The sequence below is a fragment of the Danio rerio genome, chromosome 5, assembly GCF_049306965.1.
Source record: "Danio rerio strain Tuebingen ecotype United States chromosome 5, GRCz12tu, whole genome shotgun sequence".
Classification (NCBI taxonomy): Eukaryota; Metazoa; Chordata; class Actinopteri; order Cypriniformes; family Danionidae; genus Danio; species Danio rerio.
In genome coordinates, this window is record NC_133180.1 from 70943824 (window position 1) to 70971591 (window position 27768).

Consider the following 27768-nt stretch of genomic DNA (forward strand, 5'->3'; position numbering starts at 1 on the left):
TTGCACAACGGATGATTTAATGTAAAATTCCTCAAGAGCCACACCTAGAAGAGTTACGTGTTTTCGACGGTCATGAATATTTCAGACATGTTTAAATGATGTGTTTACTCTGCTGAATGAAGATTGTTGTTCACTGAGAGCCACAGAGCACCAGCAGGATCTTCTCGTAATCTCCTTTTGTTTCACTCTGCAGAAGACAAACACAGAAGCCACTTTTTAATTCATTTTTGCAGCTTTAGAGGAATATAAGAATGTGAAGCTTCCTTTAAAAGCTTTTCACCCATTATGAGTTTCAGAGACTGACCTGAATGGCCTCCTGAAGGGTTTTGCCGTACATCCTCTTGTACTCCTGCATGATTTTCAGCAGGTCGATTTCCGAACGGCTCACAATGATTCTGATCAGTGTGTTATCATCGGTTCCCAAACCCTATAAAGCAAGGCCATATTACTAAAATAGCAATAATCTGAGCAAAACAATGTAACAAACAGTTTAAGAGAGTTTGCAAGACTTTGGTAACATGTCGGTTAGGGCTGCACGATATTGGAAACATCTGATTTGAATACGTCTATCTGACGATTTTCTGGGAAGTCTAAAAGTATTCAGCTACAGGAATTTAATAAATACTGTAACATATGGGCTGCAGCTGAGGAATGGATTTGCCCTTAAATACCATATTTCTTATTGGAATGACATTCATAATCATAAAAACATTGAAAAAGACAAAGAAAATCTCCCGCTCAAACTTTACCATGAAACCATTGGTCAGTCAGTAGAGAATGAGTGTGACTTGATTCATTAGCCGAATCCAGCTCTGAACTGGGAGAGATTCTAGTTGCTGTTCTTTGTCAAATGCTAGCTATATGTATTTTTTTGTAATTATCTGGAACATTATTAAAATTAAACTGTAAGCACTTCTCTCTTTGTGTCGTGTCATTTGGAAGCCCACATACAGAAACAGAACAAGCTCTGTGGAAATAGCAGCGGTTGGACGACATTTTAGCTTTCTCTGCTATAACATTACAGCGCCTATGGCCACACTCCTTTGCTGCGCAGGGTGTGTGCGCATGGTGAATGTGCATAACCTGAAGCGTTTGTAATATCACTAGCCCACAAGCTAATACCACAAGCTTCGTTCGCTGTAGGCTTTGCTAAGCTAACTCTGTAAAAGCCAATGTCTCCCTTTGCATTGAACTTTGAGCACATTACATTCAGAGATGTTGTTTATGTTCACACAGCTACATTACGCATCAACTAAAGTTTAAAATATGAGATCGTAGTGGACCCCCCCATTAAGAAAATAATAAATGTAAAATTAGATGATTTCTAAATTCATGGCAGATGATTCAAATTAGACTCTGATCCATTTAAACACCCTGATTAATGCCTAGAACAAATATAAGAATAAATTATTATTATTATTATCATCATCATAAAATAAAACTTTAAAAATAAGTAAGGTTTCAACTTTGACTAGATTCCGATGGAAACAAAATGGATCTAAATGAATGTATACATTCCATGTCTTCCTCTGCAACTTTACCTTCATAGCATGTTGGAGCTTTTCCGCAAAGTAGGCAGGTTTATTCCAAGCAGCCTTCACTAAAACATAAAAGAGCGATTAAACTGTTGGGAATGCAGTTTATACATGTTTTCAACCATTACATTTCTTTTTTACGCTGTATCTGGTTGTGATACGTTTACTGAGAGTGAGTGAAAACGCCCTAAACATCTGAGGATGGAAAAACAGGTCTGTCTTGCTAAGGAGCTTCCTTCAATCAGATGGACAGTGAAGCGTTTGTCTAGTTTCTGTTTTTAACACACACACTAATACATCACACAAAAGAAAAAAAAAAGAAAAGAAAAGAAAAGAAAAGAAAACATGTACAGTATATTTACCCAGAGTCATCAGGCAGTCTTCAAGGTGTCCACTCAGCTCGCCCTCCAGATCTTTGGCCAAACCATCTTTGCTTAATTGGCTATAATATTGGAAAACTGTGGATTTTAAATAACACTGTTAATTCTAGTCTGCTAAACTTTACCACAATCACATAAGTGACAGATATCCTACTTTTGCACAGCTGAGCTTCACTCCTGTTTGTGAGGATGTCAATCAGAACTGAGCAAACTGTACCGATCCGATTCTCTCCTGCCTCAAACAAAGCCTGAAACAACACGAGATCAGAGATACATCATGCGTTTTATACAATCCTTGCTTGATAAGCAGTCTACAAAACAAAAATGTGATTGACAGCTATTGAGAAATCAGAAATGTAGAGAAGTTCAAAATCACATGCTAATTTCTTTTGTATGCCATGATCACAGTACATAATATCTTACTACCTATAGTATTTCGCAAGATTTTTTTGCTTGGTGGCACGATGGCTCAGTGCTTAGTACTGTTGCCTCACAGCAAGAAGGTTGCTGGTTTATATCCCGGCTGTACCTGTTGGCATTTCTGTGTGGAGTTTGCTTGTTTTGCCCATGTGACCTTCTTGCTGTGAGGCAATCATGCTACCCACTGTGCCAACGTAACGCCCTATCAACAACATGGCTTTTTAATATTTTTTTCTACATTTTTGCAGTGCCTTGGATGGATTTTTGCCGTTTATGCTTATCTTACTATTTTGTTTACAAAAATGTATGTTCATTTACTAAAGTGCATTTAAACTGTAACTTATTACAATTTTATATGTAATGTAATGATATAAAGAAAATTGAAATATATGAGGTCATATTGGGGGCCAAATTCTGGACTTTGTCAAAAGGGGGTGGGTCTTTCCAACCACCCAAATCGCTCATGGCTACTGGCCTGTAATGGTACACCTTACGCCTCGGGCGGGTTGTGTGTCTTGTGCAAAATGAAGAGGGGGGAGGTTTGGTGCGCGAACAGAAGAGCGAGAGGCGGGGGCGGGGGGGGGGGGGGGGGGGTGTTTGCAGCACGAACTGGAGACTGAGGGAAGGGGAGATGGGTCTGAAATACTACTGGGAAAAATGGGAGTGTTGGGAGGTATGGGATAAACTATCTGTAGTTGTAATGTAAAAGGGAAAATGCATGGGTGCTTTCCAGCACTGAGCTTTGTACACTGAGGGTCCTATCATACACTTACCTCAATAAGGTGCAAGACATGTTTGGCGTGATTTGTTGCAATATTGAGACGAGTGCAACCCTAGGTTTCACGTTTTGCGCAACTTGTTTAAATAGCAAATCCATTTGCGCCGCTTTGGGGACTCATGGGTGTGCTGGTCTAAAAAGGAGGTGTGTTTAGGCGCATTGTTGGCGCATTGTTTGTTTATTTTTAAGGAACTGAAATAGACCAACTAAGAGCAGGTCTTAAGTCCAGTGCAGAGCGTGTTAGTTATGCGCCAATGCAGGTTCAAACGCTTATTTCTTAATATACACAGGATGTACAGCGATACACAAATACCTTTACAGATAAAAAAAATAAATAAAATGATTAAAATGTTACAAAAATGATAATTTTCTACATAAATATAAAAACCACTGCCTCCATGCCTTCTTTATGTCAGGGGACTTTTTTCAGTAAATTCATGACAATTTTGTATATCGTTATTATTATTTGCAGTATTATTTATTATGTGCATATTTATATTTGTTTTAATAAAAACAAGTTTAGATTTGTCCACCTGTTGGGTTTTGGACCATATGTAGCATAAGAATAGGACGTGTGTTTGGATATAGCTCCAACCACACTTTGCCCACACTTTGTTATAATTGTTCATTTATTAGTTTGCTGGAAATTAGAACAGAATTGAACAGCTCATGGTCTTTAGCCTCCTTGGTAGAGCACCCAACTCCAATGCGGAAGATCGCTGGTTCGATACCAGCTTGGAGCAGGTTGGGTGGCATAGGACCTGCGGGGTTACATAGGCTAATGGATGTCTTTAGTGGAGTGACTTTCCACTGTTCCCTTACTACACTAAAGGAAAGGAGTAAAGTAAAGAGTAAACGTAAAATAAAGAGAAAGTAATGAGGCCAAATGGAGGAGGCTCGTTCTTTATCCTTGTGCTGCAGACGGTCTGTTTAACTGATTTTTTCTCTCTAGAGAGGCGTTCAGTTTTTCCTCTTACAAAGTCCATCATATTAATAGCAAATGTGCCATAGATTGACGCAACTGACTGTTAAAGGGAATGGGAGATGAGACTCTGATTGGTTTATGCTCAAAACACACCCATAACTCATTAAGAGAATAAGCACAACCCCGTTAGACCATGCTCCAGGACGCAGAGTTTATTTTTCCGCCCTTAAAATAGCAAAAGTGGATTCGTACATGCTTTTAATGCGTTTGCGCCCTGCGCTTTAGACTTTGCACCTAGATCATTAAAATAGAGCCCTGCGTGTTTATTTGTGGCTGAAAAGGCATCCGCTGTGTAAAACAATTGCTAAAGGAACTGGTGGTTTTTCCACTGTGGCGACCCCTGATAACAACAGGGAATAAGGCAAAGGAAAGTGATTCTGAACTATTTAAAATCAATTCAGAAACGTTAGAGAAAGACTCACGGTCTATCATTCGTTTTTCTCCTACCATATATATGCATTAAACACAAGAAGAAAGTCAAAGCTGAATTTGTGAATATAGATGTAAGTAAAAAATAATAAGTAAATTCTCCTTACCTTTGCATCACTCTTAGCCTGTGCGTCATCAATATTACGATCTTCACTCCTGGTAGCCTTAGGAGATATAAATATGTAATTGTCCGCAATACACATAATCACCTATGCAATACTCATTCCAATTAAATTTAGAGGGAATATGCTATTTTTATACCTTGCAAAGGGCAAGCAGGGCAGTTTCAAGATTTCCTTTTACATCACTATTAATATCTTCCTCCAGCATCTCGCCATATACTGCATAGCAGAAAAGGGGTCACACTTTATTTAATGCATAATTCACAATACTAATAAATCACTAACCAAGACTTTTAGCTCAGTAAACTACTAATTAGCTGCTTATTAATAGTAAGGTAGTAGCTGTGTTTAGGTATTTAGGATATGATTAGAGATGTAAAATAATCATACTGAAAAAGTGCTAATAAACAGTTAATATCTTTATAATAGGCAGATAATAATCCAGTACTAAATGGTGTAAATTATTACTTGAACTAAAGTGTCACTGAAAAAGTACAGCAGCTTACACATTCAGTACATCTGCTTTGGGATGTAGTATTTATGTGATTTTTGTTACCTTCTTTGAAACTATTCTTCAGCGCCGTAATCTCCTTGTTTGACCTTGTCCCCAGAATTTCACTCAGGACATTCTCACTTGTCCCAAGACCCTGAGTATCAGTTAAGTAAGCAAGCAGGTAAGTACATTTAGGTGTTTTTATGTATTAAAGGCTTAATACACCCAAAATAGAAAGTTTTCTTAAAGAAATTAAAAGTTTTAAAATTAATTTACGCTTCCTTCATCTGACCCAAACAGTTTTTTTCTATCTTCAAAAGAAGATATTTTGAAGATTGCTTGAAACTGGTATAAACTATGAAACTATGGTTCCATTGTACCTTTTTCCTACTATGGATGTCAATGCTTTCCAGTCTGACTTTTTTAGAGTTCAACAGAAAAAGAAATTAACTGATAAAGGTTTAAAACCTAAATGGTAAGTACATTTTCAATTTTGGGTGAACTATCCCTTTAAGACGTTAGATAAGTTATTTTGCAATAAGATCAGCTGTACCTTCAATGCGTTTTTCATCTCAAAAGCATCATATTCAGAAGGGGTCATCAACAAGGCCAGCACCACATCCTCAAGATGGGAGGAAAGCGCCTTTTTCAGCGCATCTGCCAGAGGCTCAATCACCAACAAGATATAAAAGGTTACTCACATCAGTTCACCGTAAAAAAAAAAAAAAAAAAGTTCTAATAACTTAAGAAGTTTTTGAAATATATTTGAATAGTTAATTATGTCCTAAATGGTTTAAACTATCCTACCTGTCAACACTGCAATGTGGAAAAAAAGGGACCCCCCACCACGTATTTAAAAAAAAAGGTTTAATTGTAAATAAACAGTAATACGGTGAGTAATATATTTTATTATTATTATTATTATTATTATTATTATTATTATTATTATTATTATTATTATTTACAAATAGTAAACAATAGAGAAAGCTGCAAATAAATTAGCAAACAGTCTAGCCTATTAAAATTAATAGCTATTATAAAGAAATAGAATCAAGTAATCAAATCTCATTAACTTTTTCTTCACTGTATAATTCAAACATTCTAATTAAAGAGCAATGATTAAAGCCCTCATTTGGATTTTTCATTTGATTACTTCAATCAATCTGGGCTGCATCCAATGCTTTTTAATGAGCTCACCTAACCCCACCCCTAAGCTACCCCTCACAATGATGTCTCTCGCTCCATTAGAGTGTATGACATTGCATCGCTAAGTGATGCAGTCTCAGCTTGCAATGCATCATAAAGGCTGCATCCCGATACTATTGGCCTAGCTAGCCTCTATGGACGTGCTGGTGTTCTGATGAGGAGAACATGCTAACTCCATACAGGAATGCCAACTGATCCAGCTTAAACTTCTTGCTGTGAGGCAATTGTGCTACCCACTGCGCCACCGTTCATTCATTCATTCATTCATTTTCTGCCGCTTTTCCGGGGACGGGTCGCAAGGGCAGCAGTCTTAGGAAAGAACCCCAGACTTTCCTCTCCTCAGACACTCTCTCCAGCTCCTCCGGGGAGATCCCGAGGCGTTCCCAGGCTAGTCGAGAGACAGTCCCTCCAGCGTGTCTTGGGTCTTCCCCAAGGCCTTCTTCCGGTGGGACATGCCTGGAACACCTCCCTCGGTAGGTGTCCAGGAGGCATCCGAAACAGATGCCCGAGCCACCTCAGCTGACTTCTCTTGATGTGGGGGAGCAGCGGCTCTATTCCGAGCTCCTCCCGGGTGACAGAGCACCTCACTCTATCCAAAAAAGTGCGGCCTGCCACCCTTCGAAGGAAACTCATTTCAACCGCTTGTATCCGAGATCTTGTACTTTCGGTCATGACCCAAAGCTCATGACCATAGGTGAGAGTAGGAACGTAGATTGACTGGTAAATCGAGAGCTTTTCCTTTCGGCTCAGCTCTTTCTTTACCACAACGGACTGGTACATTGACCGCATTATGCTGCCGCTGCACCAATCTGTCTGTTAATCTCACGCGCCATCCTTCCCTCTCTCGTGAACAAAACCCCGAGATACTTAAACTCCTCCACCTGGAATAAGGACTTTCCTCTAACCTGGAGATGGCAAACCACCTTTTTCCGATGGAGCACCCTGGGCCTTGGACTTCGAGGTGCTACCGTGCTCCCTATTAAATATTTATTTATTACTTTTTGTATGTAGTTTTAAATCAAATGATCCCTCCAGTCATTATTGCTTTTATACTATTACCATCAATAATAATAGTAATAATAATAATTAATATTAGAGTGATTTCGAAAGGATCGTGTGACTGAAGACTGGAGTAATGAAGCTGAAAAATTCATCATTAAAATCACTGGAATAAATGATTAAATTAAATTATAATCTTCACTTGAACAGTTATTTTATAGTGTAATCATACGTTTCATATGTTTACCATTTGTATTGTATTTTTTAATGAGCAGGATAAGCTTATTTTAAAACATTTAAAAATCCTACTGACCCTAAACATTTGACTGGTAGTGTATGTCAGTGAATAGATTAACTAATGAACCTTTATTGTAAAGTACCATCTCTACACATCCTCTCAAAGATATTCTTACCTTTCCTGCACTCTGCTGATAAGCCGCTTTGATCTGCTGTCTTTGCGCATTGCTTTTCTTTGCTAGCACCTCTATAATAGTGGCTTCATCCACACCTTCATGAGAGGAAAACAGAAAGGTCAGATAACAACAGTTTTCACCTGAACAGTATCACCAAAATGAATGGACATAAATGAGCACAAATAAAAAGTGCAAGGAGCAGTGGTAACTAGGGTTGTCACGATACTGGAATTCGGTACCAATCGATATTGAGATTTTAAAAATGTACATTTCCTGTTAACATTTGAGCGCTGTTGATCGCGTTCGTAAACAGCTCTGATGACTGTCTTGTTTACTGAGTGTAAACACAGATACAGAAACACTGGATCGTTTTAAAGCCGCGATTCATCAGTGGATCGCTCGTATGTCAGCTTATAGACAAACCAGCTGACGGACGTGACGCTAAACGCTCCAGTGTCCCAGTATCTGCACTCTCTGAAATAAAGGTACAGGCGCTAAAGATACATATTTGTACCCAAGGAGTCCACAGTGGTACCTTAAAGGTGTACACTCTCAGAAATTAAAGTACAAGTACTGTCACTGGGGTGGTACTTTTGCTAAAGGCACAAGTTTGTAACTAAAGGGTCCATATTCATACCTCAAGGGTACGCACTAGTACTTAAAAATTACATTATGTACAAATATTGAAAATTCTGTGTACTAATACACACCTTTGAGGTACCAAAATGGAGCCTTTAGGTACAAATGTGAACCTTTTGAAAAGGTACCACCCCAGTGACATCACTTGTACCTTTATTTCTGAGAGTGTACAATAGTGCCCCAAACTATCTAAAAAGTACCTTTGAGGTGTCATTATGGACCCTTCAGTTACAAAAATGTATCTTTTGAAAAGGTGACAGCTCCTGGACACTGGAGCGTTTAGCGTCACGTCGATCAGCTGGTTTGTCTATAAGCTGATATTCGAGCGTTCAGCTGATGAATTGCAGCTTTAAAACGCTCCAGTGTCCCTGTATCTGTGTTTACACTTAGTAAACAGCGAGGAGTTTGGTGAACTGATGACCTTCACGGCCAATGACAGTTATATCTGTTGAGTATGTAAACAAAATGGCAAATCAGCACCGTTTAAGAACGCAGTTAACAGCGCTCAAATGTTAGCAATAAATGTTTTTAAAAATTTCAGTATCGATTGGTACCAAATTCCAGTATCGTGACAACCCTAGTGGTAACTTACACTGTCCTTGTTACACATGTTGTATGTAAAGTTTATATTAGTTTTATATTTTCCTAATGCAGATTTTGTCACAAGCTGATTGATATCTCTAAAACTAAGACTGAAACTAACATTCATTCATTTTCTTTTCGCCTTAGTCCCTTTATTAATCTGGGGTCACCACATAGGAATGAATCGCCAACTTATCCAGCATACTTTTTACGCAGCGGATGGCCTTCCAGCTACAACCCATCACTGGAAAACACATATACACTCATCCACTACAGTCAATTGTAGCATATCCAATTCACATGTCTTTGGACTTGTGGTACAGGTGACTTGTGGGGGAAACCAGAGCACCCGGAGGAAACCCAAACAAACACAGGGAGAACATGCAGACTCCACACAGAAATGCCAACTGACTCAGCCGAGGCTCGAACCAGCAACCTTCTTGCTTTGAGGCGAACGTGCTATCCATTGCGCCACCGCGTCACCCTGAAACTAACATCTAAAATATTTTATTTTGATTTCAAGGACCGCCACGGTCATTATTAAAGGTCTGATAAAAATGTTAAAAAATAACATTCTTAACTAGAAACTTGCTAAAGACAAAAAATGTAAATGTCTTTAATGTTCAGAAACTGACGTGTAGAAGACATTTTGAAAATGAGTAAATGCTCTAAAACACAGGTGTCAAACTCAGTTCCAAAAGGGCCGCAGCTCTGCACAGTTTAGTTCCAACCCTAATTAAACACACCTGATCAAACTAATTGAGTCCTTCAGGCTTGTTTGAAACCAAGTGTGTTGGAGCAGGGTTGGAACTAAACTGTGCAGGGCTTCGGCCCTCCAGGAATTGAGTTTGACACTCCTGCTATAAAATATGTATTCCAGATGTAAACAACAAACAGACGTCTCTATGATGTAAATGGATATCAGGGGTATTATAAAGGCTTTTCAGCAAAGTGCACACTGTTGTACAAGGCTGAATAATAGCATTCTTGGTTAACTTTCTGAATGTGTTACTAAGGCGACGCAGTGGCGCAGTTCGCCTCACAGCAAGAAGGTCGCTGGGTCACAGGTTCGAACCTCGGCTCAGTTGACGTTTCTGTGTGGAGTTTGCATGTTCTCCTTGCGTTCGCGTGGGTTTCCTCCGGGTGCTCCGGTTTCCCCCACAGTCCAAAGACATGCGGTACAGGGGAATTGGGTAGGCTAAATTGTCCGTAGTGTATGAGTGTGTGTGTGAATGAGTGTATGTGAATGTTTCCCAAAGATGGGTTGCGGCTGGAAGGGCATCCGCTACATAAAAAACTTGCTGGATAAGTTGGCGGTTCATTCTGCTGTGGCAACCCCAGATTAATAAAGGGACTAAGCCGACAAGAAAATGAATGAATGAATATCTTACTAAAAATATCTTAAGAGACATCCATAAATCAATGCCTAACTGCCTGCCATCTGTTATTGTAAAGATAATTATATGATGATGGGCATTTGTTCATTACAATATGCATACTTGAAACTTCCAGACAGGTGTGTTGAGGCATGTTGGAGCTAAACTCTGCAGGGACACCGGCCTGGTCTAACTGTCTAGATAAGCACTCTTTAAATATTATAAACCTGCATTTCCTCAGGTGTTACCTCTGAGTCAGAGTCGCTATTTTCTTTCACTCCTGCCGTCACACCCATTCCCATACCTTCTGCTCACAGCTTTCCACATCCATTTGAGTTGCACAAAATTTCTGAGGTAGCATTGTACACTCTCAGAAATAAAGGTATGTGAGCTGTCACTAGGGTGGTACCTTTGTGCTTAAAGGGTCTATTTTGCTAACTCAAAAGTATATATTAGTACCTAAAAAATTTAAGAGGAACACTATTGTACTTTTTAGCTACTAATATGTACTCTTGAGTTATATGGACTTTTAAGGTACAAATTTGTCCCTTTTGAAAAGGTACCACCTCAGTGACAGCTCGCCTTTATTTCTGAGAGTGTACTGAAATAAGGTGATATCATGATCCTTTAATGAGACTAAAAATGCTGTCTTTCAAGTATTTGCAATTTCTTTTTCCAAATTCTTCCTGATTCCTAACCCCATTATATGGAACATGAAAGTGTTTTAACTTTGCATTTATCATGGCATCTGTTTTACCTTTGGTTTCAATGGCTTTCTTTAATTTTGCAGCATCATTCTGGGCATTGAAGTTTGTATCAGCCTTCACTGTTCCAAAGTATCCTGTCTCAAAAGCAGGAGCAGCTTTAAAACCCTGAGATAAAGCATAAAGCAACACACAAGACCAATATTATCACCTAAAGGAGAATCACACTTTGAATGACCATAATGAATGAAAATGTGGGGGGTTTTACCGTGTCGTCATTGACGTGATTGAACAATTTCTGGAAAAAGGCCATCTTGCAAACTTTGAAGAAGCTATAAAAATTGCAAATGTTAAAATGTATGATCAGTAAGGCCAAAAACTGTCCAGAAACATTAATCTGGGTCATGTAAATTCTGTCAGGGCTTCGTTAAGAATAGAGCTTCATTAAAAACAATGTCAATATGTGACACTGGAGCACAAAAGACAAAAAAAAGGGTTTATTTTTGCCAATAGCCTTGCTTTTATGCTTAAAATCAAGTAAAGATCATTTTCCATGAAGATATTTGGTAAATTTCCAAGCATAAATATATCAAAACCTAGTTTTCTGCATTGCTAAGAGATTAACTTACAAACATATATAAAGGGGATTTTCTTAGTATTTTGATTTTGTTTTAACCCGCAGAATCTCAAATAGTTGTATCTCTGCCAAATATTATCCTATCCCACCAAACCACACATCAATTGAAAGCTTATTTAGTCGTCCTTATATTTAATGCATATATTCAATTTCCAAAACCGACACTTATGACCAGTTTTGGAATCTTGTGTCACATATTAAGACGAGCAGGAGATAACAAGCAGTCAAATGCATTTACAAAAACTCACCTGTTCCTCTGTGAAGCCTGTGAGGGTTAGGAGCAGATTTTTTACCCCCTTTTATTCCTTGTCCACACCCAGCAAAAAAAAAAATGCGTGAAGGGCTCGGACCAGGTTGTTCTGGTTGTACCTGTCTGCAAAACCTCACATAATCTTTCATTTCATGCGTCTGCTCTACTCACCATCTCTAATATTCTCTAAATCTAAAACAAACAAAAAAATGATTGTAGAACAAACATCACTACTTGCCATACACTTTTATACACATATACACTTATTTAACAACACACTTTACATGCCAATTTGCACATAACAGCTGCACATATAACATTGTATATAGTAATATAGCTCTCCATACACTTGTCTATTTTGTGTATTTTGTATTCACTTCTTACTGCTTTTCTATATATTTATTTTCTGTTTATTGTCCTGTCTCTGTAATTCTGTTGCACTGTAGAAGCTCTGTCACAAAAAAGAATTCCACGTATGTGCAAACACACCTGGCAATAAAGCTCTTTCTGATTCTGAAAATGATAGATTAAAATAAAAGTAATTCTGCAAATAAAAGGCACAGAGATTGAAAGAGTTTATGAGTAGAGTGAGCATTCTTTATTTTAAAAAATTACAGTAGACACACAGGTGTGAGTGTTCCTTCCTTGAGTTGTCATCCGATGTAATGTCCGTCACATTTTAAAGAAACAAATCTGGTAATCATAATGTAAAACACAGCCAGCAGTTTCAATACAAGCATAATCTATACAGCAGTTTCAATCCAATTAAAGGGATAGTTCATGCAAAAATGAACATTTGCTGACCATTTACTAATCTCAAGTGGTCTCAAACCTGATTTTCTTTATTTTGTTGTGAACTAAAGAACATATTTCTGAAACCCTGACTTCTGTAGAAGAAAAAATAATAATACTATGGAAGTCAATGGTTACAGGTTTTCAGCTTATTTCTAAATCTCTTCTTAAGTGTTGAACAGAAGAAAGGCAAACAGGTTTAGAGCAAGTGAAGGATGATTCATTTTAATTATAATAAACTGCTACTGTAGCAAGGTATGTCCTACTGTAAATGAACAGTAATAGTTACAGTGCGCACAATGACTTTTATTTTCATTTCGGATGGAACACTTTATAGTCTACTCACATGTAATGAACATAATCAGACTAACATATTATGTATACATGTTTCAAAATCCAGGGGAGATTAGTGAGCTCCACATATTGTCAGCAGAATCTTCTGATAATCTCCTTTTGTTTCTTTCTGTAAAATCAAAAAGAGTTTCAATAATTTAACAAGTTTGCTTTTATTTGATGCGACATGGTGAGAAGAAAAAGACGCTATTCAATGAAGAAAAAACTAGCATTAAAGTAATTATATGAAGGGAAATGACATTCAATAATGGTTGTAGGTTATATATATATATATATATATATATATATATATATATATACACACAGTTAAAGTCAGAATTATTTCCCCCCCTAAATTATTAGACCCCCTTGTTTATTTTTCCCCCAATCGTTTCTAAACATAATAGTTTAATAATTAATTTCTAGCAACTGATTTATTTTATCTTTGCCATGATGACAGTAAATAATATTTTGCTAGATATTTTTCAAGACACTTCTATACAGCTTAAAGTGACATTTAAAGGCTTAACTAGGTTAATTAGGTTAACTAGGCAGGTTAGGGTAATTAGGAAAGTTATTGTATAACAATGGTTTGTTCAGTAGACAGTCAACAAAAAAATTTGCTTAAAGGGGCTAATAATTTTGTACTTAAAATGGTGTTTAAAACATTAATAAATGCTTTTATTCTAGCCGAAATAAAACAAAATAAGACTTAATACTGAAGAAAAAATATTATCAGACACACTGTGAAAATTTCCTTGCTCTGTTAAACATTATTTGGGAAATATTTAAAAAAGAAGAAAAAAAAATCTGTGGAGGAAACCGGAGCACTCAGAGGAAACCCACACGAACACAAGAAGAACATGCAAACTCCACACAGAAGTGCAACCCAGGCTCATTATTGATACGCACCCCTATATTAATTTTTGCAGATCGCAAAATACGTCCCAGGAGGGACATTTTTTGCCATTTTTGAATTCACGAATCCACCAAAAGCTGCTGTGTACGCTCTTTCAGATGTCAAATTTCCTTCACAAGTGACATTCACGCCTGCTGTTCTCACATAAATCCACCAGGGGACGCTGTCAACTGACTGACTGACCAACCAATCGCCGCACCCACTTCCTTCCCTAAACCCAACCAAGAGTGTTTTTATAAGCAATCCAGAAAAAGAAAAGCCCTCACGGCTGCTTGATTTTTACCATTTTTTCAGATCTTACCATGTTCCCACCTCGTTATTTTCTTCACTTTTTTTGCCTTTTGTTTTTGTTTTATGTTTTTGCAACCGTTCGTCGCTAGACTGGAACACCATCTGTGCAGTCAACTCCTCTCTGCGTCACAAGTCTGCCGACGTACATGGCGAGCTAATGGCCAAACTGGTAACAGCGGAAAAGCTGTCCCTATGGAGGTAATGGCCCGTTTCCTCTGACTGGTACAGTACGAGTTTGTAGGTCTCACCTTTATCAGGTTTGCGTTTCTACTGCCTAAAGGGTACCAAGGATACCCTTTTAGTGGGCGTGGTATACGACAGAAAGTTTCAGTTAACGTCATTCTCGCTCGAGGAAATCTTGCTCGAAAAAAAGCTGTACCTGTCGTTCACATATTATATGAGAAGTACTACTCACAAAACAGAGGCTTTATACACATATATACTTGATATACATATATACGTGATACTTCTATGATTTGATTAGAACTGCAGATTAATGACGTCTGTAACGTCTGCAATTATATAAATTAAATTCATAAACGCAACATACGTGAACCCTTACAGTCTCCGATATGTTACCAATTACAGAAAATCTACACACAGCATACATTTAGTCCTTATCTGGGTTCAAAAACAACACACAACATATAGCCCAACCAGTGCAAACCTCTCATCTGTCACTTTAATATTCACCAGCACATGTAACCTCTGTTAGAAAGTAATCCCGTCATATAATCAGGTGATAATAATAGTTATACAGGGCAGTTTGTTCATGTTTTAGGTTGCTGAAAGAATCATTCACTCCTTTGTTTTTTCGGGCTTTACTCTCACGTTTGTCAGTTTCTGAAAGGATCAGATGTCAGAAACACTTCAATAATCACGGTCACGTTATTTCAAATATAGACGCGCACACGAGTGACCGCGAGCTCCCTGTAAAAAGTGAAACCGTTCGCACTTTTAGACAGCCTCGTAAAACAAAAACAGAACACGGCAGATTTTGTTTTTCTTGGCTTTGTGGCTGTTCTTTAAGATGACGTAAAGGTTTGCTCGTTATTATATGTATATTTTATTATGATGTAATGTCTCAGCTGTTTATTTAAAAATAGACGTTTCTTTGTTTTCATTCTCCTGCTTGTGTATGCATGAGTGACGTTTCTCTGTAAACCAATAGCGCTCAGCTGCTAGTGTCAGAGTCCAGCTCTGCTTTTTGGTACCCTTTAGTTGTGCTAGGCACCCTTTGCAAAGGGTACCCAAAAAGTAGTACGGTTCGCTTTTAGGTATTTTTGACAGTGGAAACGGCCATAAAAGTGTACCGAACTGTACTGTGCCGTACTACTCAGTGAAAATAGGCCATAAGTGGTCAGCTGGTAGGCTGAAAATAAACAGAAGCCGTCGGCAGCGCCATACTGCCACGTAGGATTTCTTTTTAAAGACATAATGCAGCCATACGTAGCTCTGGCTACATAATCGGCACTCAAGAAATGTATATGGGGTACATTTTCATAATGAGCTTGTGTTGTCAGCTGGCCCAGCTGCGAGGCGAAACTGTTAACCACTGATCCCCCATTTATTTACTAGTTATACAGTACAAAATTTTTAAAAAGTAAGTAAGTGGTCTTGTTTTTATTTGTGTTGACTTAAAGTTGGTTAAAGCTTTCTCACCTGAATGGCCGCCTGAAGGCTTTGGCCTTGCATAGTACTGTACTCTTGCATGATTTTTGTCAGGTCAATTTCTGAACGGCTCACAATGATTCTGATCAGCGTGTCATTGTCAGTTCCCAAACCCTGAAAGGCCATGGTGAAAACGAAAATGTCAAAAGCTGAGAACATCATGCAAGTACATCATGCAATATGTTCAATGAATTCATTCACTTTACCTTCATCGCAAGATGGAGTTTTTCTGCAAAGTATGCCGGTTTGTTCCAGGCAGACTTCACTAAACATGAAAAATAGGAATAATGTGAGGATTCTTGGGTGGTAAGAAGCGGTTAGGTTCAAAAGTTGAAGTCAACATTACTGCTTGATTTAGTAGCTATTGTATCTTTGTACCTATCTACGTGTGATAAGCTTTAGCATAAAAAAAAGCTGACTGCACCCACCCTATATCTGGAAAAACAAGCTCGCAGCTCCATTTTCTTTCATAGATTTTTGCATTACTGAAGCATCAAACATGTCTAGAATTGTACACACACCCACGTACATTCATTCAACTGAAACGAGCACTTGTTTCCTTACCAATGGTCAGCAGGCAGTCTTCAAGGTGTCCATGCAGCTCACTCTCAAGAGCTTTGGCAAAACCCTTCTTGCTTAATTGGCCGTAATACTGGAAAGCTGAAGAAACATTTAAACTCTTAGCATCTAAAAATATAGTCAACTACATTTGCTCATGCTAATTTTTGTATGCATGTTTCCCTCCACTTACTTTTGACCAACTGAGCATCACTCCTGGTTGTAAGAACATCAATCAGGACTGAAACAACAGTACCAATCCGATGCTCTCCTGCCTCGTATAGAGCCTGAGAAAACAACGGTTCAACGTCAGAAACAGTGAGTGCATTTAAAGATTTGTTAAAAATATGGCACTTCATTTTAAGAAACTGCTAAATATTTTGCTCGGGGTGTGCATTGCTACCCTTTATAAGTTAACACAATCTAGCAGTATTAATTGTAGATACTCTTTTGCTTTCAGTCCGATTGGTGGAGCTAAAGGATTAATGCATTATCTTTGTAAACAATCTACCGCCCACTCTCAACCCTGCCCTGAGATGACATGAACTCAAGCAACGATGCTGTTTTTCCAGATTTTCTATGGCGCTTTGTCAAAGCATGTCTTCCAGAATTCATACCAAATGCTCTGCATTCCAAGTACAACCCATTACAAGGTGAGTTACTGAGTAAACTGACTATGCTAAGTAAGTGGTAGATGTGGAGACACAAAAGAACAGCCCAGACAACACCCGTACGTCTGCGAGATGTATTTAAAAAAAAAAGTGTTTGGTCTGGAAAACATCTGAGGTATGATAAATGACTTAAAAGGGTCTACTGTACTTTAAACGTCCTAAATGCATATTCTAAATGTCTTCCAAACGGAGACATCTGATAATGTAGATGAGCAAACACTTCAATAAATGTCTTCCATGTGTAAAAACAAAACGTCGCCTTGGAATTATAAGTTTCTGTCTGCGTTCTAAATGATTTTTGAGATACTGAGCTTTAAAGTTTTTGCATATAGCAAACAATATGCAGGGATGGGCAAAATACATTGAAATGTTTATTAAAATAAAATACAAAATACATCAATTTTAAGTGTATCAAAATACTCTACAAAATACAGCAGCCACAAATATATCAAAATAAAATACTGTATTTTGTATTTTGAAAATACTGCAAAGAAATGGGAGCATGCCATTTCTACACAAATCTATTATCGACAGGCCTATTCGATCAATCTTCTTACCATTAAACTGACTTAGTAAAATAGACAATGATTGATAGCAGCAGCATTTATCAGAGCAAGTTTAAGTCATTCTCTGCCAACTCATTTGCCTCTTTACACAAATAGGACAGTGCTAACCACTGAGCCACCATAAATAATTTTTATTATTTATTATTTATAAAAATAAAAAAAATCTGTTTTTTTGCAAGTGAAATCTTTCATACTTAATGTAAAAACATGAATTAAAATTCATGTTTGATTTGGGCCTCCATGATTATGAAAAACAATAATTGGGATAAAACAGTTAAATTGCATCACACACCTCTCTAAATGTCTCTATATTCATACCTCCTCAAAGCCTGACAGCAATAAAAACATGTACTGTAAGTGGACTTTTGCAGCATGGGACAGGATGGTTATTTGTATTATTGAGTGTTTACTTTATATTATTAAGTAATTTAATCATGTTTTTAAAAGCACAAAACAGAATTTGTGCTGCACAATGCATGCGCTCTATGGGATGTATGTTCACCAATGTCAAGAGCGAATCTACGCTCTTGTGTGTGCATTTGAAATGTAGAAATGCTCAGAAAGAACCCTAAAGAAACAAGCTAGAGTTCAACTTTGAAGCCTTTTTTGTTTTTTAAATAAAAAGTCTCAAAATATAAACCACCAATAACAAATATATTCCATAATGTAAATAAGTTGTGATTTAATAAGAATATGTGAGTGACTCAATTTTGAGAAAAATGTCAGATAGAACCTTGTCATTCTAAGGTGACGAAATATCAAATAGCTATTTCTTCAGTATTTAGGTGCTATCAGAATTGATAACAAACCATGCACACTCTTAAAATGTTTTGATGTTTTTAGTATTGTGCAAAATACAAAAATCAACAACAACAACATGCAAATCTATCAGGAATTACCACGACTAATTATGTGAGTGCCTCAAGGCTCTGTGCTTGGCCCCCTCCGTTTCCTCTGTATTTACAACCTTTCTGGACACAAATCTGGAATCTGAATCTGCCGGATTCAACACTGAAAACGGCTACCTTGCGGTTATTTATAAAACACTGGATAAACGAGATAAACCTCATCCTTAACTGAATAACTGCACATACATGAAGATTCTCACTTTACAACATCAGACCCTCCCTTCATAATAATGCTGTAGTGATCAACGATAAAATCAGGAACTCAATGATTGTGAAAAGATTCATTCTCAAAACATTTCAGTTAGAACATGAAAAAATGCCTCTTTGGAGTCGGGTAAAGTCATACTTTAACCCAGGGACTGTCTTTGTTGAAGCTAATCACTTCTTGACAACACGAAGGAAAACTTCAGTTGCATTGATCACAGAATGAACCATTTGTCTTTTGTTTTTCCACTGGGTAGTATGAGAGGCCACTGACCACAACTAAACTACAGCGAAAGGCAAAACCAAATCAGCATTTGCCTTGTTTCCCAATCCAGTAAATGATTAGACTCACCAAACCGGTTTTTGTCATGTGCCTCAGGCACAAAGTGACATGATCATCGAACACTAAATATTTAATTTCATAAAATGGACACAAAACGGAGCAAATCTACTTTATACAGCCTGATCTCATGAGTAAACGTAAGTATTTTATGTTTTGCCAGTTTAGTGGATAATTCGTACGAATTTGTACAAGTTCAGTTGTACGAAATTGTACGATTTTAAAAAGGAGTCATGGCACCTAACTCCACCCCTAAACCCAACCATTGGGGGTGAGCAAATCGTATTAAATTGTACGAATTAGATCGTACGAATTCATATGAGTTAGCCACTAAATTAAAAAGTTACGAATTGCTGTACATTTGTGTTGACTTTATAAAGTATATTTTAGTGTTTGAGTGCTTCCCAACACTGGGGGTTGTACTCTCTTTGATTGTTTTGGCTAGAAGGGCATTCAAATCACTTTAAAGTTGGGCGAACTTCGTGTTGTAACTTCTGCTTTTTGTCGCTATTAATACACACACTGAGGACTACACATCGAATAACTTTATTCCCTCTAACACCAGTGCGCACACAGACAAAGGCTACATCTTCAACTACAAACACACATCAGGGCCATACCATTACATAAACTGTGTGGGGGTAAATCTGGACTAAACCATTCACTGCTTATACTACACTTCGCATATTTCGCAGAGCTAAAAACAATACAATTTCTTCCATCGTGGCTAGTGTGGCACAGATGCTAGAACTAGCCTTTATGCATGCGTGACATTGTTAATTGTATGGCAAGTGTAAACGCATGAATTGAATATCGGTCACAATTAAAGCAACGTGTAAACAGACAGGCAAACAAATCAGATATAGGCAACAAATCGAAATTGGGCATCAAGACCTAACAGTGTAAACGGGGCCTAAGTGAGTGTTTGAGATACTCCAATGTGTGCAACCTTGCATATTACTGTACTGTATGTATATGAAGTATAAGTAAAGTTCTAACTGTTGACCTTGCAAAAGCTGTTCCCAATCTCATGTTCTAGAGAAAGAATAAAAACATTCTCTTAAAAAAGACAGAGAGGTGTGGTTGTGTGTTGGTTGTTTTGTTGTTTTAAGTGTTACTCCTCTGAATGTCTGCCAGAAAACAAAGAAGCCGTGAACTTGGGAAGATTTAACAGCAACTGTAGAGCAACCACGAGTGCTTCCCTCAAGTACTTCAGTCTCTGTAACTTCTGTTCGAAAGATCCACTTCTGCATGTTCCAGATTATCTGGACTGCTCAAAGCTTCCAGACTGATTTGCTCTGCATAAAGCTTTAGGACCTTCACCTTTTAGGATCCGGAAAGAGGATCCTCTTTCCTTTTACTACATTATCAAAGCAGTTAACACTTTTTTTACCAATTCTCTTATCAGAGACCATGGCAATAGTGTGTTCCATGACATTCTTATATTTTCATTAGATCAGTTAAAACCTCCTCAGTTATTCGTTATTTTAGTATATGGTTTACCTTACTCTATCTTATCCTTAGAGACAGGGCCGGAGTGGGACTCCTTTTCAGCCCTGGAGTTTCAAGCCTCAGACCGGCCCACCTCAGTTCACGACTGACTATATTAAAATAAGGTCATTTCCAATTCAGTTTCTAATAACACTATCACGAATTTTTTTGGAGAAAACAGCTGCTTTAGAACTTCAAATGTTCAACAACCCTAACAGTATTATATTTCTTAACAATAGAAATGAAAAAAAAAACATACTCGGACGAGAATCAAACTCAAAGTCGAAGTCGGCGGCGTCGTAATCTAACGTACTAACCACTGGACCATAATAGTTGTATGTAGAGAAGTGACTCATCTTTATATCATCATTATATCATCATTAACCTGCAGGCTGGTTATGTATATAAAAAGAGCAGAGCTGCGGTAAAATATTGAATAAGAAGACTGTGGTCAAGTAAATAAATAAATTAATTTAAAAAGTGTGACTGCTGAGAGCAACAGATTCTGGAGCTAGGGACACCAGCCCTCGGGCCAAAAAACGGACCAGCCCACCGGGAAATCTCCCGGTCCTCCCGATTAGCCAATCCGGGCCTGCTTAGAGAAGAGTAACTCATCACATCTTCCAACTGAAACACATTCATGCATTTTTTTTATTATTGTTCACTTCATTTATTGCCCATTTAGCAGTTTTTAGTTATCCTTGTTTATGTTTTCAATAAATAATCATTCATTACAATTGTGTCTGCCTTGTGTTGATAACGCAGTATAAAAGGCTCTACAAGTCAAATGATATCTAACAAATCCTTCAGACTGGCTAGATGATAAACCTCATTATTTATTCATTTTCCTTCGGTTAAGTCAGGGGTCGCCACTGCAGAATGAACCGACAACTATTCCAGCACATGTTTTACGCAGCGGATGCCGTTCCAGCCACAACCCAGTACTGGGAAACACCCATACACTCTTACATTCACACTCCTACACTACAGCAAATTGACCTATAGTGCATGTCTTTGGAGTGTGGGGGAAACCGCAGCACCCAGAGGAATACCACGTAAACACAGGGAGAACATGCAAACTCCACACTAAAACACCAACTGGCCCGGCCGGGACTCAAACCAGCAACTTTCATGCTGTGAGATGACAGTGCTAACCATTGAGCCACCATGCCGCCTTTATAAATGGCATCAGATTTATATAAATAACTGTAACAATCTTTGATTGTTAATTTTTGACCGGGTGAAATCTTGTGCCCCTGAAGGAGGAGCTATTCATCTGACCCCCTTCAGATCAATATCTGAATATTAATATCCACCCCAATATGAATGTTCATTTTTGGGATTAATATATCACTCATTATTTGGTGGCACATGAGAGATAAATCAAAATATCACTTCATTGCTCTGGTTCCAGGTAATGTTTTCGAGACTACTGTTTTCAAGACTATCATGTGTCTGATCTTCAACTGGTATAAAACATACTACAATAGACTTTTTAACGCCTCAGCATTCCTGTAACTAAGCATTCATGCTAACAGGTTAAACTTGCTCTGCTGGCTACCAGCTCACAATGTTTGAATGCTATTTTTTTGTCGTCCAGGTCCCTGAACGGCAACTGTCCTGCATGTTTTGGCTCCTACGCTTAACCCCAGGACATACCAATCCACCATCATAGAACAAGCAGTCACAAAAGCTGCAATCACAAGCAGTCACTTTTCACCTCATTTGGGCTATCAGGTGTTTTTGAAGTTGTCAAAGGTATGTAACTCCACACTTATCTCATGAGATTCACTCATTTTCTTAGTCCCTTTATTAATCTGGGGTTGCCACAGCGGAATGAACCGCCAACTTATCCACCATATGTTGTACATAGCAAATGCCCTTCCAGCAGCATCCCATCACTGGGAAACATCCGTACACTCTTGTTCACACACATACACTACGGACAATTTAGCTTACCCAATTCACCTAGCACATGTCTTTGGACTGTGGAGAAACGCAGAGCACCCGGAAGAAACTCACGCGAACACGGGGAGAACAGGCAAACTCCACATAGAAATGCTAACTGACATAGCTGAGGCTCAAACCAGCGACCTTCTTGCTGTGAAGTGACAGCACTAAACACTGCGCTACCGTGCCGCCCATGACTATTAATTATTATAACATAAATAAACAGGTGGCACTATGGCTCAGTGGTTAGCACTGTCGCCTCACAGCAAGAAGTTAGTTAGTTCGAGTACCGGCTGGGTCAGTAGGCATTTCTATAAAAACAAACGAGTGTAGTGATGGAGACAAAATGGCAGCAAAAGCAAACAGGAAGTGAACAGGCTGAGATACTTTAGCATAAAAGTCCTAAATACAAAACAGGGGAGACGACAGCAATTGCAACAGTAACTCGATTATAGTAAACACTATTGTAGTAATGGAACTTAGCACAGTACCTTTGCATCAGTGTGTGCAAGCGCATCGTCAATGTTGTAGCCTTCAGGTCTGGTGGCCTAACATTATGAGACACATATTCAGTGCGTAATATTTAGCTTGCTTACGTTATAATATAAACTAGCTGTCACTTTTTACCTGGCAAAGGGCAAGCAGGGTAGTTTCAAGTTGTCCACTAACTTCACTTTTGATATTTTCCTCCAGCAGCTCCCCATATGCTGTGGAACATAACCGTAATTAGCAGCTAGCTTTCAGCAAGTACATTCAGGACTTGAATCTGTCTTGTTACCTTCTCTGAAGGAATTTTTCATGGCTTTGATCTCGTTGTTTGTTCTGGTCCCAAGAATTTCACTTAATACAGCCTCATTTGTCCCAAGACCCTGTTCATTAATTACATATATTGTTAAAAACCTTAAATAAAGCATTGGATAGCATTGTGTTGCTAATGTTAACATGTAAACAGTTAAAATATCACAACAGAAGCAATCCAATTTTTGCAGTTTTGATTGCAGAAATGATTTTTGTTGAACATAAGAAGATTCTGTCAGGACCTTCATGGCTTTTCTCATCTCAAAAGCATCATATTCAGAGGGGGTCATCAGCAAGGCCAGGACCACATCCTCAAGATGGGAGGAAAGAGCCTTTTTCAGTGCATCTGCCAGAGGCTGAATCACCAACAAGATACAAAAGGTTACTTACATCAAGATTACATCAACATTTAGGTCAGTCCTTAATAGCTCAAAAAAGCTCTCCACGTTGATTTTGACTGTTTAACTGTGTCATAAACAATCTAAACCACCACATATTTATTTGTTAATCTGAGACCTTTCCACCACCAGATATTCATCAATGTAAAAATAAACTTAACTTTCAGAATGTAGGCTTGTATGTATTAAAACAGAACTATGCATGTGTACTTGTGGAAAGCACCGCAGAAGTTTGGTGAAAGCGCCCCCTACTGGTAACATTTAGCATAAATCTACTTATTAACTGTGAAACATTTGCTTAATAATCTTTCGTAAACTATTTTACAATTCCTGAGGTAATTTAAGGTAACAATATCGTTGATGTGCTTGGCTCTGTCTATTTAGTGTCTCCTTTTTTATTAATCTTAAGAAACTTGAAGAAAGTCAGAGTTCATATTTCACTGACAAATAGCTGAACTATGAAAACAACGTTCATTCCACACACACACATACGCACACACACACACACACACACCTCATTAACATCATTACACAAGTAAACAAGTCGAGCATGTTGGAAAATAAGATTATGTAGAATATGTTATACCTTTCCTGTGCTCTGTTGATAAGCTGCTTTAATCTGCTGTCTTTGTGCATTGCTCCTCTTTGCCAGCACCTCTATAATAGCTGCTTCATCCACACCTTCATGAGGAAAACAAACAGAATATCAGAAGGTATCAAAATATCAAAAGGTTTATGTTTTTATGAGTTTACCCATACAGAAAAATGATAAATGCAAATTACATATATGACACAGAAGTTCTGATTTGGATTTTATGCTTCTAAAATATTTTATTAATGCAATTAATAGTTTGAAATATTGGAATGCCCGCTTATATTTTTTAATTATAAATATGTACGTTTAAATACATATGTAAATTATTAATTTATTCATTTTTAATATAGACTTCTTTAAAACTGTGAATATTTCACTTTAATTTTATTTAGGATAGATTATTTTATTTAACAAACAAACACAATCTCACTGCAATTCGTGTTACAGCGCATAAAGCGGACTTGTTTTGTGCTTCACCTCAGATGTTATTCGTTATTCTTGTTTATAGATAACAGACCAACAAAAGATACATTAAAATTAGGATACAAATGATAGCAAATGAAATTCATTTCAAAAAGATTTTTTTTCCAAGCAAAATATATAAATTATATTTTTGTTTGTGCCCCTCCACTACTCAACTATACAGGTGGATGATTTGTTTCGCTCAGAATTATTAGCTCCCCTGTTTATTTTTTTCTCCCCAATTTCTGTTTAGCGCAGAAAAGATTTTTTTTAAATACTCATCTCTAATAACTGATTTATTTTATCTTTGCCATGATGACAGGACATAATATTTTACTAGATATTTTCAAGACACTTCTACACAGATTAAAGTGACATTTAAAGGCTTAACTAGGTTAATCAGGGTAACTAGGCAGGTTATAGGGTAATTAGGCAAGTTATTGTATTACGATGGTTTGTTCTGTGACTCTTGAAAAAACAAAAATGCTTAAAGGGGCTAATAATTTTGTCCTTAAAATGGTGTTTAAAAAATTTAAAACTGCTTTTATACTAGCCAAAATAAAGAAAATAAAACTTTCTCTAGAAAAAAAAAAATGATCAGACATACTGTGAAAACGTCCTGGCTCTGTTAAACAACATTTGGGAAATATTTGAAAAAGAAAAAAAATTCAAAGAGGGGCTAATAATTCTGACTTCAACTGTATATTTGCTATTTTTTTTAATATGTCATTATTTTAAAGATTATGTCTTGAGCATTTGATTTTTCCTTGCTGCTGCTGTGATTTCATTTTCTCCGTCTCACTTGCGGCAAGTTCAGGCCAGAGATTTTAGATTTTAAAGAAAAATAGCTTAATAACAAAAAGGAAACATAAGTTTTATCCTATATATCTATGTCATAAGGAATGCCTCTAAATAAGGTAGTTATTAGTTGTCAGCGAGCATCATAGTTTACTGAGATTGACATTAGATAAAAAAATTAACTTGAAATAAGAAATATGGTTTTGGCAACACTTGTGACTGCTTATTTGTAAAATAATGCTCGTCGTAGATGTCACGGAATGAGTCTTGGTGAAGGAACGTGTAGTCTGGCACATTTGTTACCCACAACAAGTCAAAATTTTATCAAGACAAAAATCACATCATCTGACATAGTGACTTTCATAACCGACAATCGTGTGATCTGACCGGGGCTTAAATAATTGTGTTGTTTCATGTTTTTTTTTCTAAAGAAAATAATTTTGTTCATCAAGACGCCATTTATAAAATGCGATAAATATTGTTAAATATTCATTAACATTTTAAAAAACTGCTTTCTTATCGTGTGAAATTTCAAATAAAATTATTACTCCAGTTATTATTGCTTTTATTACTAATACTGTTAATAATGATAATAATAATTCACTCATTCATTTTCGGCTTAGCTCCTTTATTTATCTGGGGTCGCCACAGCGGAATGAACCGCCTGCTTATATGTTTTACGGAGCGGATGCCCTTCCAGCCGCAACCTATCAATGGGAATAATAAATATTAATAATTAATGTTAGAGTGATTTCTGAAGGATCATGTGACTCTGAAGACTGGAGTAATGAAGCTGAAAATTCATCTTTAAAATCACTGGAATAAATTAATAAATTAAGTTATAAACGTTTCACAATTTTACAATTTGTACTGTATTTTTGATTAAATATATGTATGCAGCCTTGGTAAGCAGGAGGAGCTTATTTTAAAACATTTAAAAACCCTACTGACCCCAAACTTTTGACCGGTAGTGTAGTTTGAACAAACAGCAAGCGTTTGAGTGCGCGCAACATAAAACAGGTTTTGTGATCCAGGGTCACATTTGCCCCAGTGCTGACGAACAGAAATACTTTCTAAGAAAGGTTTCCAGGTACCGCAGGGGTGTGTCCTCCACACCTTTCCTTAAAAAACCACAACATATCGCTTGAATAAACCTATAATATATCACAGTCAAATGAACTCAAAATACACATTCAGAAAAACATTATCTGATACATTTCCGACTATAAACAAAAAGTAACATTCATTCATTTTCCTTTGGCTTACTCCCTTTATTCATCAGAGGTCACCACAGTGGAATGAACCGCCAACTTATCCAGCATATGTTTTACACAGCTGCAACCCAGTACTGGGAAACACCCATACACACTCATTCACACACACTATGACTAATTCAGTTCATCCAATTCACCAAAAGCGCATGTCTTTGGACTGTGGGGCAACCCAGAGCACCTGGATGAAACGTATGCCAACATGGGGAGAACATACAAACTCCAAAGAGAAATGCCAGCTGACCCAGCCGGGACTAGAACCAGCAACCTTCTTGCTGTGAGGTGACAGTGCTAACCACTGAGCCATGTAATACATCAATAATACAGTATTTTTTCTTATGTGTTGTTTACCTTTTGTCTCAATGGCTTTCTTCAGAACTGCAGCATCATTCTGGGCATTAAAGGCTTGTGAAAACTTGACTGTTCCTGAGGGTCCTGCATCTTGAAAAGGGGCTGGAGATCCCTATAGTGGAACATGCAGTAACAACCACTGAATGTCAGAGCATGGACTACTTATTAACAATCATCCTGAGGTGTGCTTTAAATGCATGTACATAAAAATAATAGTTTGGTGCTTACCTTGCTGCCATCTTGACTAATTTTTTGGAAGAAGCTATTGAAGAAAGCCATCCTTTAAAGAAAACTACAAGTGAAAGCATTGCAGGAGTAGTTATTGATCTCTTCATTTATACTGTAAGTCATTTATTTAAAGTTAAAGAGATTTAAGATTTAATAAAGTATTTATAATTAGTAATATCTCACCTGTTTCACTGTAAAGTCTGGGAGAGCTTTCGTGAAATGGAG

At 37.5% G+C, this 27768-nt stretch overlaps 2 protein-coding genes and 1 long non-coding RNA gene across 5 annotated transcripts; 1 reads left to right on the plus strand and 2 right to left on the minus strand.

The window, feature by feature from the left end:
* Nucleotides 1-11973, minus strand: anxa1c (annexin A1c). 2 transcript variants are annotated; one of them, XM_005165606.5, is made up of 13 exons: nucleotides 11947-11973; nucleotides 11330-11393; nucleotides 11115-11229; nucleotides 7761-7855; nucleotides 5696-5809; nucleotides 5206-5296; nucleotides 4789-4868; nucleotides 4635-4691; nucleotides 2070-2163; nucleotides 1898-1993; nucleotides 1542-1600; nucleotides 305-427; nucleotides 1-187 (listed from the first exon to the last, which is right to left on the minus strand). In XM_005165606.5, exons 2-13 carry the CDS (start codon nucleotides 11372-11374, stop codon nucleotides 131-133), a joined length of 1026 nt encoding a protein of 341 aa, XP_005165663.1. In that variant the 5' UTR covers nucleotides 11375-11393; nucleotides 11947-11973; the 3' UTR covers nucleotides 1-130.
* LOC141385671 (uncharacterized) lies at nucleotides 5722-24003 on the plus strand. The gene is made up of 5 exons (XR_012406497.1): nucleotides 5722-5834; nucleotides 14373-16830; nucleotides 16973-17165; nucleotides 22293-22450; nucleotides 23644-24003. It is a non-coding gene; the product is annotated as an uncharacterized lncRNA (long non-coding RNA).
* anxa1b (annexin A1b) lies at nucleotides 12524-27768 on the minus strand. 2 transcript variants are annotated; one of them, NM_181759.2, is made up of 13 exons: nucleotides 27727-27768; nucleotides 27544-27607; nucleotides 27316-27427; nucleotides 24425-24519; nucleotides 23683-23796; nucleotides 23421-23511; nucleotides 23270-23349; nucleotides 23134-23190; nucleotides 16706-16799; nucleotides 16519-16614; nucleotides 16161-16219; nucleotides 15946-16068; nucleotides 12524-13203 (listed from the first exon to the last, which is right to left on the minus strand). In NM_181759.2, the coding sequence occupies exons 2-13, from the start codon at nucleotides 27592-27594 to the stop codon at nucleotides 13147-13149; spliced, it is 1029 nt and encodes a 342-aa protein (NP_861424.2). In that variant the 5' UTR covers nucleotides 27595-27607; nucleotides 27727-27768; the 3' UTR covers nucleotides 12524-13146. The 2 variants fall into 2 exon arrangements, with proteins under 2 accessions (NP_861424.2, XP_068077217.1); XM_068221116.1 differs by having other exon boundaries at nucleotides 12558-13203; nucleotides 27544-27595.